This window comes from Chiloscyllium plagiosum, chromosome 5 (assembly GCF_004010195.1).
Source record: "Chiloscyllium plagiosum isolate BGI_BamShark_2017 chromosome 5, ASM401019v2, whole genome shotgun sequence".
Classification (NCBI taxonomy): Eukaryota; Metazoa; Chordata; class Chondrichthyes; order Orectolobiformes; family Hemiscylliidae; genus Chiloscyllium; species Chiloscyllium plagiosum.
Window position 1 is genome coordinate 103,006,239 of NC_057714.1, and position 17,434 is coordinate 103,023,672.

At 37.9% G+C, this 17,434-nt stretch overlaps 1 protein-coding gene across 1 annotated transcript in view; it reads right to left on the reverse strand.

The window, feature by feature from the left end:
• Nucleotides 1-1,904: 1,904 nt before the first annotated feature.
• Nucleotides 1,905-17,434, reverse strand: part of rbm33a (RNA binding motif protein 33a) — a 159,544-nt gene continuing 144,014 nt past the window's right edge. Inside the window, exons 19-20 of the mRNA XM_043691050.1 lie at nucleotides 14,162-14,250; nucleotides 1,905-9,915 (exon numbers count right to left, since the gene is read on the reverse strand). Coding sequence (XP_043546985.1) covers nucleotides 9,864-9,915; nucleotides 14,162-14,250 — 141 coding nt within the window. The 3' untranslated portion in view covers nucleotides 1,905-9,863. The remainder of the gene's footprint in view (nucleotides 9,916-14,161; nucleotides 14,251-17,434) is intronic.

The following is a 17,434-nucleotide window of genomic DNA, read 5'->3' on the forward strand; positions in this document are numbered from 1 at the left end:
GGTTCTGGAAAAGCACAGCCGGTCAAGCAGCATCCAAGGAGCAGGAAATTTCACGTTTCAGGCAAAAGCCCCTCATTAGGAAAGATTGACAGGTGGGACAGGTCATGAGGATGGTGTTGAGCTGGAAGGTTGGAGCTGGGGCAAGATTTGGCGGGGGGGGGGGGGGGGGGGTGTGTGTGTGGAAATGAGGTAACAGGTCAAGTCCATGGGGTTGAAGGGTCCCGAAGCAGAATATGAGATGTTCTTCTTCCAAGTTGGTGAGTGAGTGAAGGCAGCCTGGGATATTTTTATCTGGCACATTCAATGGAGTACAATGCTTTGAGACTTTTCACAGCAGTATTATTTGACATAAAACTACATAAAGAGACATTAGGAAAGATAACAAAAAGCTTGGTCAAAGAGGTAGGTTTTGGAAAGGTTTTGAAGGGGGGAGGTAATCCCAAAGATTAGGTCTTTGGAAGCTGAAAACATGTTCATCAATGCTGGAGTGATTAAAATTAGGGAGGATCAATAGTCCAGAATTGGAGGAGCACAACGATCTCAAAAGCTTGTGGAACTGGAAGTTGTTATGGAGATCAAGAGGGGTGATTAGTTGCTGCATAAGTAGAAGCCATCACAAGGTGACAAGTGAACGTGACTGTCTGCAATTCAGGGCATTTATTTGAAGGCGGCTAGAATACAAGAGTAAGGGTGTACTGCTGAGGCTGAATAAGGGTCTGGTCAGACTACATTTGGAAATATTAAGCAGTTTTGGGCCCAATATCTAAGGATGGATGCAATAGTATTAGAAGGGTTCCAGAGGAGGTTCACAAGAATGATCCCAGGATGAAGGACTTGGCATATGAACAGTAGTTGAGGACTCTGGGTCTGTACCCAATGCATTCAGAAAGTTTGGAGGTGGGGGAGGTTCTCATTGAGGTTTATAGAATACAGAAGGGCCTGGATAAAATGGACATGGAGATGATCTTTCCACTAGGAGAGACTAGGGCCTGAGGACACTAGGCTCTTGATTCATATGGGGATCAAGGGTTACAGGGAGAAGATTGGAGAATGGGGCTGAGAAACGTATCAGCCATGATCGAATGGTGGAGCAGAATTGATAGGCTGAATTCCCTAAGTCTGTTCCTGTATCTTATGAGCTAAGAGCAAACGTGTAACAAGTTTCTCTTTGTTCAGTGGAGAAGCTTCTGTACTCCCAGAGGTTTTCTCACTGGTGTGAAACAATAAAACCCTTTCATAACAAAGTGTATCTTGGTGTCAAGTGATTCATTTGGACTCAATTATGTCAAGAGGGTGAATATTTAGTCTTCTGCCCCAAACCCTGATGCAGCTCCCCTCATGTGTGACTGATATTCCTTTTCATCCATCCAGCCCTACATGTCTGTCAGACATCACTTGCAAGGGTCCCATGATTTAAATTAAAAATAAATTATCAAGAAAAATTACTACTTGGCAAAAAGAGTCATTCTTTTAGGAGATTTCCACTGTAAAAACAGAAATAAAGCATTGCACTTGTATGGTGCTTCTCATTATTTCAGGATCCCACAAAGGAATTACTTTTGAAGTATAGTTATCGTTAATGTCGGAAATTTGCAAATTAAATTCCAACAAACAGTACTGTGATAATTTGTAAACTGAGGGATAAATAGTTGTAAGACGAGAATAACGCACCCCCCAAACCCCGCTCTTCAAAATAGCGCAATGGGATCGTTTAGATTGACACTAGGGAATACTGGGATAGTGCTACGGAAAAGACAGGCCTCAACTGGAATCAACACGACAAATCTGTGTTTACTATTTATCACTGGTAATAAATTATTCAACTTTCAAGTGGGAAATAAGGAAGAGGTGTCTCATGTATGGTATGAACCAAGTTGTTAATGATAAAGACAAAAGATGTGAAGTTCATTTTAAGATGTTTTTATTATCAAATCATTCTATTCAGTTCAGCAGTACAAATACAATTCATTTGAATATAAAATGTCAATATTTTAACAGACAAAACAGTAAAAACAAAAATCTGATTGACTCCACAAATGATTAAAAATCAAAAAAATTGAAAATTTGAACAGAATATTTAAGCATTTATAAAATGTAGTACAGTACTATATTTGGACAACTCCAAATCCATTCACCAGAAATTAAAAACTCTTACATCAAGTATTCCAACGTAATGTCACAGTGTCATAGTATTACTAAGTTTAACGTGTTATATCTCCTAAGAACATCTACTTAAACCCCAATTGTAAACTCAGGTTAGGAAGGATCAACTTCAGTGATAGATGTAACTTTGAATACAACAACCCTTTTAAGTTAACTGTGCTCAGTTTTCATGTGTCGAATTGCTAAACTGCTAATCGTTTCTACCACCGAAAACAGTGGGCAACTCAAGTGATAGGCAATCCCTCTATATTCCTTCTGTGCGCTTAAACTGTAAGAAAAACAGCAAGTTAGTGACATACATCAGGAAAATCTCAATATACATTTGACAAGCACGGCTATAGGTCAGAGCCTCCATGAATTTCCTGTAACAAAATGCAATTTTTAAATTAGTTAGTATATCGCAGAAAAATGAGGTATTACCAAATCACAAACCACTCAGTGGATTCTCGACAACTACTTAAAATAGAGCTACTTAGATGGTGCCCATGTTCTTCAGCTATTATTTCGTGAATTATCTTCAAATTTTCAAGCATAAAAGTTCAAAGTATCCTCTAGACTAACATAGCAACTTTCCTCAGCCATTAAACATAGAATGTGATGTCACTCATGTCACATGCAGCTAGATATGAAGCTACCTCATTATGTTAAAGTAATTACAATGGACTGCAAAAACAAATTTAAAAGTGCTCACTGTTACATGAGCAACTGTGAAACTCCCTCCCTAACAGCGAAATAGAATGGAAGAGGTCAGTGTCAAATGAAAGCCTAAACTGTAAATCAGAAAACACACATACAACAAATACAGTTTTTGTCAACGTGTGAAGACAAGCATGAAAGCATTTTCTGAAATATACGCACACTACATTGCAGGAAGAATTGAAAATGCTAAGCATACCATATCACTAAGCACCAAATAGATCTCCATAGTAGTTAAGAAATAATAATTTTTAAAAAACATTAAACTCCCTATGGATAAAAAAAGTTATTTCAGGCAAAAATTATTATCCAGATAAATACAATCTGCTCAGAATGCTGCATCTGTGAAGGGAAGGGGGGTGGGAAAGAGATAATATGTTAGAAACTTCACCTCCAACACCAGCTCATATTTCTTGTTTCCTACAAAAAGAACACAATTGTGAGCAACATTGCACACTTAAAACATTCATATAAACAATATCCATTTCCCTGCTAACCCTCAGCCCAGGCTTGGAGAAATGATACCAGGGAAATCATGTGGCTTTAAATAGCAGTTTTTGAGCGAGCAATATTTCCTAAAATGCTCAGGAGGAGGAAAGAAAACATGGATGAAGGGAATGTGTAACTTAAGTAACTGTTCTAGTCATTTGGGTTGCTGGGTGGAACAGCAGTTATTTGAAATCAGTTACTTTAGATCGATAAGCTTCATTTTCATGCAACACATACTTTGTGACCAACTAATAAAACACAATCAATATCAAAATAAGGACAGATCTTTACAACTACACAACTTACATCACCCATTGTAACCATCAACTGCGATATTGGTAGACTATCTATTGTTATGGAAAACCATTAACCAAGACCATCAGCAATATTTTGTGAAACTACAATTAAAAAGGAACAGACAATCCTATTATTTTCTGACTGATCTGCCTAGCTATCAAACTAAGAATCTAAGAAATCAAATATTGATGTACGATATATGTCACATTCTGCTCAGCAGAAAGGATGCAACTCTGTGCACAAAGTGACAGATTAAAAAAAGTCTCTGATAAAACATTTTTAAAATGAAGTTTTTTTTCCCTAGTTGGATAACATTGATAATTTACTCAAGAATGCCAGATAGCAAATACATTCTGTAATACAGTACTATAATTTTAACCATAACTTAAAACTAAAGATGTGCCAAATACAATCTTTTTTTAAAAAAAGCATTATCCTGACCTATAGGAAAGGAACTTTCAATTCAGCATCTTGCCACAGTAAGTTGAAGGTTTTAAAGCTATAGTCTTCCAGTGTAAAGTATTACAATTTACATATACAGTTTTTAAACTTTAACATGCAAAATCTTCAGTCTGGGATTCAGAATTCGAATGAAAATCTTGTTTGTCTATGTAACACTAGCCCTACAAGCAGTCAATTATCACCATTACGCAATGGAGGAAAACTTCAGCTTTCATTAAGTTTAGACACAGAGGCTGTTATTGGCAATGTATTTTTTGTGGAAAGCCTGGGCCAAGAGATACAAAGACAAAACAGCATACAAGCTGATGTTACAACACACTGATCCTTCCCAACTGTGTTCTATACAGAGCTCTAATAAAAGCTACACCAAGATTCAATGAGAATCAGTTTGTTCACAAACACTTGCAATATGATGGTCACAATTTTCAGCACCAACCTAGTCGGCAATTAAAATGTAGGTCTTACACAAAATCCTTTGGATTGAGATCTTAACCACATAGAACTGCAGCAATGCTTAATATTTAATTACCCACTGGATATTATCTAATGAAACAGTAACCAATTTAAAGGTGAAACAAATTGAAAGATGTGCACAGTCTCATCAATCTCTGATTTTAAGTAAATGTGCATTTTTTTCATCTTTAAGGAAAGAGCACCCTATCTCATAAGAAGCAGCTTTGCACAAAAACAATTATGAACTCAGCTATTTAAAGAATAAAAAGATAAAAATGGAATTAAAAATGCCACATATAAATATTGCACTGAAATTATAGAAAAAATAAAAATGATTGTGGAAAAAAAATCAGTTATTTCTGTAGCATTGAGGTTATAGGTATAAAAGGAGGGCTGATGAATTCAAAAACATTTGACTTGCTGTGTCGTGTTAAATACAAGTTGAACACTGGGCTGTTTAATAGCTCAACAAATGTCAAACCTTTGAGCCATGGATCAATCAATTCTTAATCCTTCTCTCATATAAAAAGGTTAATAGAATTTCTATTCTAGAAGTGCAGGAAATAACACAATATAAATAAATAAGTAAAATCTGTTAAGTGAGTAAGTGAAGCCAAATTAAAAGCAAATAAAGCAACATCACAAAAATAAAGCGAGACAAACTTGAACAATGCTACACTAAAGGAACATCACAAGTGCAAAAGCAGCACCATATAATACAATACTAAACAGAATATAGCTCAGGTCTTAAAATATCACATAATTCTAATGTTAAGCACCAGCTTAAGACTAAAAGACATTACAGGGTTTTAAACTAAAAGGGAGAAAATGGCTAGTCTTGTTCCCTTACAGTTTTACATTTTAACTCTTCAATCAGGACAGTGCCAGCTTCATTAATTTATATTTCCACGAAACTGACACTTATCTACAGGATATTTCATTTTATCTATAAAGCACTTTAAAATATTTACATCTATTTGAATCTAAGTGCCAAACAAGCTTATTCCCTCAACTTTCAAGTTATGTGCAGGCTTGAGTGTAATGGGGTTAGAGAGGGCAGCATGACAAGTAGTGTCTAGGGTTAGTGAGAATCTTCTGTTATAAACAAGCTAGTGTTTTAACTGCAGGCTTTTAAAGATTTCAGTTATGATTGCTCCAAAATTACAACTAAACATGTCCAGTCACAAGTCTATTAAACACAAATTGAATGTGTTTTAAAACAAATAATCTAAGAGTAAATAAAGGAGACAACTTTTCCTGCCAGTTCACCTGCAACTATTTGTAACTAGTGTTAAAGAAAGAGTACTTTGGGAACAGACACTTTTTTGGGGGGAAACAGGAGATTGGAGGAAGCTTTGCTAAGAGCTATTACCATATTAATTACATACAGCATTTTAAAATTTCTCCAACAAACTCTTGCATAGAGAATGCAGTCCTCAAAGTGCCAAACATTTTAAACTGTGGTAAGCAGATGTAGTGAAAATTGGCTGAGATGATGCGTTATGAACCATCAAGTCATGGCTACTTCAACTGAGGAGGAACTGTATTCTACTTTTTAAAACTGGCATGAGAGCTCAGCTGACATGGTTTAGAACATGAAACCACAGTCCTGTCAAAGAACTAGCATGACTCAATGTTTCCCTAAAACACACCATAAAAGTCATTTGACATGTTGCGTTGATTTCCTGCTTCCACATTCAAAAAATATAGGCTATCCGAGCACCTCAAGGCAACAACTAATTTTAGAATACTGTATGTAGATGGCATAAAAAAGGATAATTGTTTACACTGCAATCCACTTAGAAGCATGCCCCTTCAAACTGTCAAGGTGGGTTCAACAATCCTCATTGACTAGTACAAGTTTACTTCCTACAATGTATAGGACAACAAATTTAGAAGCTACATAATGATGGACACAAAAATGCTTAGAATCTTCAGAACATTCTAATTAAAGCTCAACTGTAACACAGATTACAGATTTTTTTTTTAAACCCCAGTGCATCCTACTACTCTCACAATGACTTCACTGCATGAGGGACGAAAAAAATTTGGCTCCACATACACACAGAGGAATTTGCAAAATGTCACCCCTGAGTAAGAAGACCCATGTAAATAAACAGGAGAAAGTACATATGGAAGAACTGTGATCTTTATAAAATGTATTAATACACAGGATGTCTTGTTTCAGGTCAATAGTCATTGCATCCAACAAACTTTGAACTAAGATACATGGAAAAAAACACAAGCAACTTCAGAATTTATTAGCTAATGCACAACTTCTAAAAAGTAGATGAACACCACTGATGACTTGAAAGCATTTTGCTCTACTTACATGCTGCCAGACAAATGTTTCTTTGCATTTTACATGAAACCCACTAATGTGCAGTGAAAAACTCAGATGATGGTTGCAGCACATCTTCCCCGATACGCTAAAGTTTTACCAAACACATTTTTAATGTGACATGTCCTACCCCACCTCATCTCTCATGTGTCAACATGGCCACTGCCATTAAAGCTTAATAATATAAACCGGTAAATACTTCTCTCTCAAAAGACTTCAGCAATGCAAGCTGCTGTTTCAATAATAGAAGACAGATATGTATATATAAATATATATAAAATACGAGCTGCAAATTGTGTTACTGGGAATATGCAGGAGTAGTAAACCATTAAGGTTTCTCAATTGAAGATGACAAATGTCAACAAAGAGAACTAAAATGTCTGACTCATGAATTTTATGTGCACGACATCACACAAACTCAAGTAAATGAGAAAACAAAATAATGGCCAATAACCCTTACCATTTGTAATGCATTTCAATCTACCTAAATGTGACCATGATACAATCAAACTGTTCCTCATCTTGTGAGAATTAGCACAGAAAGCTCCATTATGCCCAGGCAAAATTCTACTTCAAATGAGTGTCTGTGGCAAGCCTGATAAAACTAAAATGAAAATCTGCATGATACTTTCAATCCTTGTGCCCACTCTGGATTCAGCATCCAATATGAAAAAGAAACTTGCACATAAACTCAATTTACTCCTAGTCTTGCAACTTCTGCCTGTCATTGTCAGAAATTTCCTACTCTGTATATTCTCCTTTGTGGATCATCAGTGCTAATCCTCCTTTGCGTACAGTGCAAGAAACTGCATTTCACAGCCATAAATGAGCATTAACAGAATGTGCAGATCTATTTATGAATAGATTTTATGAAAGCAATTACAAATCCTCAATGAGCTGCGACATCTGAAAAAGCTGGGAAAGTTTCAACAAATCTGAAGCACATTATGCTTCAATAATTATTAGACTGTTTTATTAAATGGGGCAACACAGGGCAAACTCTTTCAAAGGATGTGTTACAATCTTACAAACATCCATGTATCTTTCTACATAAGTCGTATTTCAGTCTCTTTGACTATCAAATCCTCCATGACAGTTTTCACAGCTGTACTTGAGCTAAATACTAAAGGCTAATGAGGTCAACAAAAACTGACTTAATCCCACAATATCCTTCAGGACATTTGAGATGCAGGTGATATTACTAGCAAGACAACAATTCAAATTATTAACTCTCAATCTTTCAAGGGGAAGACGAGTATCCCTTTTTGTACAAAATTACACCATAAAATGTGCTCCGAAATAGAGACAGACATAGACTTTGCTATGTAGCACATACTTGTTAAAAAACCTAAAATCGTTTTCTCTTCTCCTGTCCCCACTGCACAAGATCCCTAGCCAAAAGATGCCTTGCAAAACAACTGCACTTCTGAAGGTCTTTCAGTTTTCATTGTCATCGGCAAGAAGCAGAGGTCCATCTGCTTTGGCAGTCTGGTGTTTGAACAATTCCACCAGCAAGTCCAAGACGTGAAACTGAGCAAGTCAGCAGTCACTGCCTCTGGCAGTGAAACATTTGTTTGTATGGATGGCTGAAATTCAGCAAGTTTTATAGTTAAAAAAGTCACCAACCAACAGACAGGCGAATGAAAACGCGATTCTGGAGTTTAATGTTTCGCCATGCCTGTTAGAACTTAGCCCAGTTTAATTCAAAACGTTTCACACTGAGAAATGTACAGTATCATAGCGATGAATACCTTATGTTACAACCATGAACGAAACATTCAAAACACCTGCAGAAAGCACAGAAGGAGTTCTTTGTTCAGTCTCATGTTCTATAGTGTGGAACAAACCAGCTACATATTAACATGTGACAAAGTAATAGGATTTTCATTCTGTTACTGCTCTGGCAGTATTCACATAATGGCTGAATCTGACTATCTTCAATCTGTAGCTCCAAACTAATTCACACTTTTGCTTACTATTTCAATGACATAAATAGCTGTATTCCAGATGATCATCAGGTATTTGGGATATTTAACATAAAGGTTAACACTTAAAGATCATTTGGCCTGGAAACTGGTTGAGATTCTTTATATTTCACTCTTTAAATAATTTGATGTTCCATTGGTTGCTGAACAAAAGGAATCTGAACGTGTTTTTGTAGTCTGAATATGCAAGTAATTTTGCCTTCAAATGATGCTTTTCAGTGAAATTAATAATGCGCATCTTACTGACCCAACAGAAAGTATTACTTTCATTTTTTTTCATACTCCAACCTACAATAAACAGGCAAGCACCTTCACCAAAACACTATCTTCAAGTTGCTTTCTAGTCTTGTAGTTAAGCATCTTCTAAGAGATTTAAAACAACGGACTAACTTATACTTGAAACCGTCATTAACATGCACTTCCCAATGCAAATCTGAGTTCCTTTCAGCTAATTCTTACTTTAGTAGGGCAAAATGATGGGCTATTTTGAAGCTAGTCAGACTATAGGTACAAAATTGTTTAAAGGGGTACACATTAAACACTTAACTATAAACCTGCAAGGAAAGAATTCTGCAGCAACCATTATCTAATGTTATTCACCATTAAAAGTTCTCTATTACGCTTGATAAGCAGCCATTCTACTTCTACAGTGCCTACTTCAGTCACTGTTCACAGTTAAGTCATTTTTTTGTGGTATTTTGAATCCACAGAGGTGTTTTGCAAAAGACTTTGTTCCATTTGGTGACAACAAACAATAAACATGTGGAAACAAGAGTACAAACACAGTCTTCTTCAGAAGCATCACATCCTTCATCCCACACTGGACCTGGGCCAACTCCTTTGGTTTCACCAATTTAATAGCATACACACTGGTTAGAAATTGATCACTGTATGCTAGCTCAGCCATTTTGTTTCTTCATTTGACTTGATCTGAACTTCTGCATGAGAGCGAGGCTTTGTTTTCATTCCAAGAATAATCATTCATCCATGATCAGTGCCACATTGATATGAGACAGATCTATCATGTGCCTGTGAAATGTGCAAGGGAAAAGTAATGTGAAACATTGTAAAGATCAAGGGTTAGAAAAACAAGCATGTAAAATTGTTTTAGTAATATATTCCAAGGTAATTCATGAACAGGCATGTCAAATACTGAACAAAATAGCCATGTTTATAAGAGAAGACCAAATACCATTAAAAAGAGAGGTTTCACATTAATTGCTGAAGGTCAAGATAAAAGATGACACAAGGAGTTACGAAGACATGGTGCAAGGAGAATGATGACTGATAGCTCTGCACAAATGATGGAATGGAAGTCTAGCAGTAATAACTAAAACAATACAATAAATTTGATTCAGAATGTTGCAGGATGTGGCATCAGGATTTCATTAACAAGAAAGCATTTTTGGTATGTAAATACTGCCTAATATTCTAGATATTTGGGTCTGAATCCCACCAGGTTGGACAGTGAAATTGGAACTGAATAAAAGATCTAGATTTAAAAAGCTAGCCCAGTGGCATGTAGTCACTGCTGATTGTTATAAAAACCCTGACTCATTGGTGTCTTATAGAAAATGTGCCATCCTTACCTGGTCTGGCCGACATGCGACTCCAGATCCACAGCAATATGTTGATTCTGATTGCCAGGGGTTAATTAGGAATGAGCAATAAATGCTGATCTAGCCAGTGAGACCCATATCTCGCTTATAAAAAAAAGTTTTAGGATGACAAGAAACAGAAGCAGGAGTCTGCCAGTCAGCGCCCGACCAAGCCTGCTATGCCAATCAATTACATCATGGCTAATCTGATTGTAGACTTAACCCTCAACTCACTTATAGAGCAAAAATCTAATTCTAAATTCAATGCCCCAGCTCCACTACTTACTGGGGAGACAAGATTAACAATCTTCAAAAGAAGATATTCCTTATCTCAGTCTTAAATGTGAGATGTTTTATTGTAAACTCTCTCTAGTTATTGATTACAAAGATCCTTTCAGCAACCAGTCTGCAGAAATCTTGCATGTTTCCAACTCCAATCAATGTAAGAGAAACAGAAATTGCTGGAAAAACTCAGCAGCTCTGGCAGCACCTATGGAGAGAAAGCAGAATTAACGCTTTCGGTCCAGTGACCCTTGTTCAGAACTCTTGTAAGGTTCTGAAGGAGGATCACTGGAACCCAAAATGTTAATTCTGCTTTCTCTCCAATGATGCTGCCAAACCAGCTACATTTGTCCAGCAACTTTTGATTTTATTTCTGATTTTCAACAACCATGATTCTTTTCCCCCAATTAATCTAACTTCTACCTGTTCAAATTTTCATTACAAAACAATCCCTTTACCTCAGAAATTGAACTGCTGAGCTGCTTTTAATGCAAGAAAATACCTCCTTGCATAAAGGAATCAAAATTGTACATAGTAGTTGAGAGGGGAAAGATATAAAAGAGACCTGATGGGCAACTTTTTCACGCAATGGGTGGTGTGTCAATGGAATGAGCTGCCAGAGGAAGTGTTGGAGGCAAGTACAATTGCAACATTTAAAAGGCATCTGGATGGGTATATGAATGGGAAGTGTTTAGTGGGATATGGACCAAATGCTGGCAAATGGAACTAGATTAGGTTGGTATATCTGGTCGGGATGGACGAGTTGGACTGAAGGGTCTGTTTCCGTGCAGTACATCTCTATAACTCTATAGTATTCTTAGTGTGGTCTTACTAATACCCTGTACAGTTGTAAGACTTTCCTAGTCATACTCTATTCAACTTGTAATAAAGGCCAATATTCCATTTGTTTTTCCAAAATACTTGCTGTTCCCCTATATGTTAATTTTTATGATTTATGTACAAGAACATACAAATATCTGTTGCTGAGTATTCTATAGCCCTTCTCTATTTAAATACTATTCTGATTTTCTATTCTTCCTGCTGAAGTGGACAAACTCAGAGTTTCTTATATTATTCTCCATCTGTCAAAATCTCATTATAACACTATGAGCTCTTACTACGGCCAGTAACCACTCACGTGGCACCTCATCAATCCAAATGCACATCAATTGGTATCCCTTTATCAACCCCTTCAAATGATTCTGATAAATTTCTCAAACATGATTTTCCATTCACAAAATCATCTTGGCCCTGCCTGATTGTATTCTAAATGGCGTACTACTGTCTCCTTATTAGCTGATATGAGCCTGATGATGTTTTAAGATGTGAAGAAGTGGGAAAATGTCAAAACAGAATGTAGCAAAGCCATGGAAAATTTTCCAATAAATGAGGAGCAGTTAGGTTTTAAAAATGACTTCGGGGCCGAGTGAGTGCAATGTTGTGTAGAATGAGTGATGGCAGAGGTCTAGGTGAGCTCCACTTTCCAAAGCTAGCCATAAGCATGTTGAAACTTCAGGCTTGAAACAGATAAAAGTTTCCAACTAGTGCTCATGTCAACTCATGGCAAAAGCCCAACGCCAGGTTTCTTGCCGAGATCACTCATGGAACCTGTAGAATTTTAACAGGTGCAATGCATTGCACAACACTGGTTAACTAGGAAAGACACAAAGAAACTACTCGAAAGGGAAAGAAATGGCAAGCTGTGGAGGCACATAAACATAACAAGGAGCAGGAGTAGGCCATCTGGCCCTTCGAGCCTGCTCCACCATTCAATAAGATCACGGCTGATCTTTTCATGGACTTAGCTCCATTTACCTACTCTCCCACCATATCGCTTAATTCCTTTATTATTTAAAAAAACCCTGATCTTAGCTTTAATAACATTTACTGAAGTAGCATCAACTACTTCACTGGGCAGGGAATTCCATCAATTCACAATTCGCTGGGTAAAGAAGTTCCTTCTCAATTCAGTCCTAAATCTGCTCCCTCTAAACTTGAGGTTATTCCCTCTTGTCCTAGTTTCACCTGCTAGTGGAAACACCATTTCTACTTCTATCTTATCTGTTCCCGTCATAATTTTATATGTTTCTATAAGATCCTGTCTCATTTTTCTAAATTCCAACGAATGTAATTCCAGGCTACTCAGTCTCTCCTCATAAGCCAACCCGCCCACCCCAACTCCAGAATCAACCTAGTGAACCTCGTCTGCAGCCCTTCTAGTGCCAGTACATCCTTTCTCAAGTAAGGAGACCAAAACTACACACAGTACTCCAGTGTGGTCTCACCAGCACCCTGTACAGTTGCAACATAACCTCGCTCGCTATTAAAATCAACCCCTTTCGCAATTAAGGATAAAATTCCATTTGCCTTCCTAATTACTTGTTGTACCTGCAAACCAACCCTCTGTGATTCATGTGCAAGGACAGCAAGGATCCTCTGCATAGCAGCATGCTGCAACTTTTTACCATTCAAGTAATAATCCTTTTCACTGTTACTCCTACCAAAATGGATGACTCCACATTTACTAACATTGTATTCCATCTGCCAGACCTTTGCCCAATCAAACTATCTATGTTCCTCTGCAAAGTTTCACAGTCCTCTGCACACTTTACTCTGCCACTCATTACCAGCTGCAAACTCTGACACACTACATGCGGTCCCCAACTGCAAATCATCCATAGAAATTGTGTATAAATTGTGAATAAAGGTGAGTTTAAGGGAAACCAGAGTATCTTGTAACCAGCATTTGGAGCCTCCACTTGTTCTTGGGCAATTTGTACACGAAGCAACAGGGGCAATTCAGACAATAAAATTGGTTCTGAGTGCTCTCTTAGTGTAGGCCCTGGATACTACATTTAATGAAGTGTTCACACAATTTAGGGTAAAGGCATAACAATGCAAAGCGGTAGGGGACTGGCTCAGGAAGAGGAAGTTGAAATCCTCACTCCTGTGTTGATTTTCATGTCAGGCATCAAAATTGTACAGTGCTTAGAATTGAGAGTCTGTTAAGCCTTAACAACCAGAAACAGAACAAAAGAATTGAGCAATAAAAGAAAATACTAGAGAGCGAGAGAGACAGACACAGATAATGTTTCATTCTATTAAGAAAATATTGGACTTAAAATGTCAACTTTGTTTCACTCTCCACAGATGCTGCCAGATCTGTTAAGTTTCTCCAGCACTTTTATTTCAGATCTCCAGTGTGCGCAATTCTTTGCTTTTTTAATATAAATTGAGGAACTGAGGGTGGAGAAACATTACATCCAAATGTACACATTTTATATAAATAGAAAATCTGTTTCACTTGCGTTACAAGTTTGATTGCTAAACTTCATCGAATTTTACTATATGCATCTTGTGAAATTTTCCCTAAGTAAAAAAAAAAGGATATTTACCTGTGGAATTTCTGCTGAAACGCTGAAGCATGTGCAGGCTCCCTGAATTTTGCAATGGCCTTTCGTTGCTCTCGCATCATCTTGAAGTCCTGCAAAAACATTTTAAAAAGGCATCAGGAAGAAGTAATGTAGGGTGTTTTTGGAAAATGGGTGGTGGAAGTAGGTTCAGTAGTAATTTTCAAAAGGAAATTGTATAAATGTTTGCAGAATTGCTAATTGGACAGCTGAACCAAAGAGTACAAGCATTATCTTCTGTACTGAATCCATATTTAATTCTATAACATGACAATTCATATTCACTTTGAAGATAAAGGACTTCAGGACAATAAAGACAGAATCACAGAGATGCTTAGCACGGAAACAGAGCCTTCGGTCTAATTCGTCCATGTCGACCAGATAGCCTAAATTCATCTAGTCCTGTTTGCCAGCATTTGGCCCATATCCCTCTAAACCCTTCCTAGTCATGAACCCATTCAGCTGCCTTTGAATTGTTGTAATTGTACCAGCCTCCACCAATTCCTTTGGCAGCTCATTCCATATATGCAACACATGAAATAGTTGACATTTATGCCTTTTAAATATTTCCCCTCCTACCTTAAACTACTCCCTGTAGTTTTGGACTCCCTTACTCTGGGGAAAAAGACCTTGGCTATTCACCCTATCCATACCCTTCATGATTTTATAAACCTCTAGAAGGTCACCCCAAGCCTTTGACAGACCAAAGAAAATAGCCCAGACTATTCAGGCTCTCCCTATATCTCAAACCCTCCAACCCCAGCAACACTCTTGTAACTCTTTTCTAAAGCCTTTCTAAATTTTAACCACATTCTTCCTTTAACAGGAAGACCAGAATTGAAAGCAGTATTCTGATAGTGGCCTAACCAATGTCTTGAACAGACATAACATGACATACCAAAGTTTTTATACTCAATGAACTGACCAATAAAGGTAAGAATACCAAATGCTTTCTTCACTGCCTTGTCTACCTGTGATTCTACTTTCAAGGAACAATGAACCTGTACTCCAAGGTCTCTTTGTTTGGCAACACTCCCCAGGACACTACCATTAAGTGTAGGAGTTCTATCTTTATCAAAATGCAACATCTCATATTTATCAAAATTAAACTTCATCTGGCACTCCTCTGCTCATAGACCCATCTGATCAAGGCCCTGTTGTTCTGAGATAACCCTCTTCACTGTCCACGATGCCTCCAACTTTGGTGTCATCTACAAACTTACTCACCATACCTCCTACATTCGCATCCAAATCATTTACATAAATGACAAAAAGCAGCGGACCCAGCACTGATCCGTGTGGCACACCGCTGGTCACAGGCCTCCAAGTGCAAAAAGCAGCTTTCCATTACCACAAACTGTCTCCTACCTTCAAGCCAATTTTGTATCCAAATGGCTAGCTCTCCCTCGATTCCATGTGATCTACTCTTGTGAACAAGTCGAAGCTGAACCTTTTCGAACACCTTGCTGAAGTTCATACAGACAACGTCCACCGCTTTGCCCTCATCAGTCTTCTTTGCCACATCTTCAAAATACTCAATCAAATTATATGAATTCCCATGCACAAAACCATGTTAACTATCCCTAATCAGTCCTTACCATTCCAAATGTATGTAAATCCTGTCCCTCCGAATCAGGTTTACTGGTCTATAGTCCCTGCCTTTTCCTTACCACATTTCGTAAACAATGGCACCGCATTAGCCAACCTCCAGTCTCTCAGCAGCTCACCTGTGACTATTGATGATACAAATATCTCAGCAAGGGGCCCAGCAATCACTTCCTGAGCTTCTCTCAATATTCTGGGAAACACCTGATCAGGTCCCAGAGATTCATCCAATTCTATGCATTTTAAGACATCCAGCATCTCTTGCTCTGTAATATGTACACATTTCAAGATATCACTATTTATTTCTGCAAGATCTCTACTTTCCATATGCTTCTCCACAGTAAACACTGATGCGAAATACTCGTTTAGTATCTCATCTATCTCCTGCGGTTCCACATAATCAGAAGTCATATGTCACGGTTATAGCCCAATAGGTTTATTTGAGATCACAAGCGTTTGGAGCTCTGCTCCTTTGTCATGTGACTTTACCAGACAAAGGGAGCAGAGATCCCAATGTTTGTGATTTCAAATAAACCTGTTACATTACAACCTGGTGTGCGACTTCTGACCTTGTCCAACCCAATCCAACACGGGCATCTCCACATCATGGGTTCCACACACACAGACTGGTTGGTTTTTATGGGGCCCTATTCTCTCCACTATTACTTTTTTTTTACCCTTGACGTATTTGTAGAATCTCTTTGGCAAACCAGGTTAAGGAGAATCCAGAGTCTTCTTTCTGCCCTCCTGATTTCCCTGAAGTATACTTATACTGCTCTTCTACTCCTCTAGGGATTCAATCGATCCCAGCCATCTATACTTGACATACGCCTCTTTCTTTTTCTTGACCAGATCAGATAAGTTCTATTAAACTTGAATACACAGTTGTGCTATGTACAAAGGAGTACTGGTTGTTAATAACTGCACCAGCATCTAAATGAAAGGTCAACTCATCCAGTCCATTTGCTCCAAATGCAAATAAAAAAAATGTAAAACTTTTATTTAACCATGACAAACTCAGTCCTGTCAACTTAACAAAGTCCTGCTCACTAATTTCTAAGAATTTGTGCCAAAATTCACAGAGCCTGACACAGCTATTCTGATGGAATCATATGTTAAAGATAATGCCCCTGAGGTTGTATAAGGCTCTGGTGAGACTCCATTTGGGGCACTGCCAGCAGTTTTGTGCTCCACATCTAAGGAAGGATGTGCTCATATTGGAGGGAGCCCAGAGGAAGTTTACAAGAATGACCTTGGGGATGAAGGGCTTATCATCTCCTGCAATATGTGGGGAATTAGGGTCACTTCCACTGTCTATGGTGACCATGAATGCAGGACGTGTATTCAGGTGATGACACAAAAATTGGTGTTTTGGTAATGGGGAGGATAGTCTTAGACTGCATCTGCTACTGATCAGCTGGAAAATTGGACAAAGCAAAAGCAGATGGAACTTAATCACGATATGTGCGATGTGATGCATTTTGGGAGGTCTAATAAGGCAAAGATATACACAAATAAATGACAGGTTTCTCGCGAGTACTGAGGAACAAATGGACCTTGCTGTACTAGTCCAATGATCCCTCAAAATGTCAATGTGGGTAGACAGGATAATGAAGGTAGCATAAGGGATGCTTGCATTCATTAGCCAGAGCA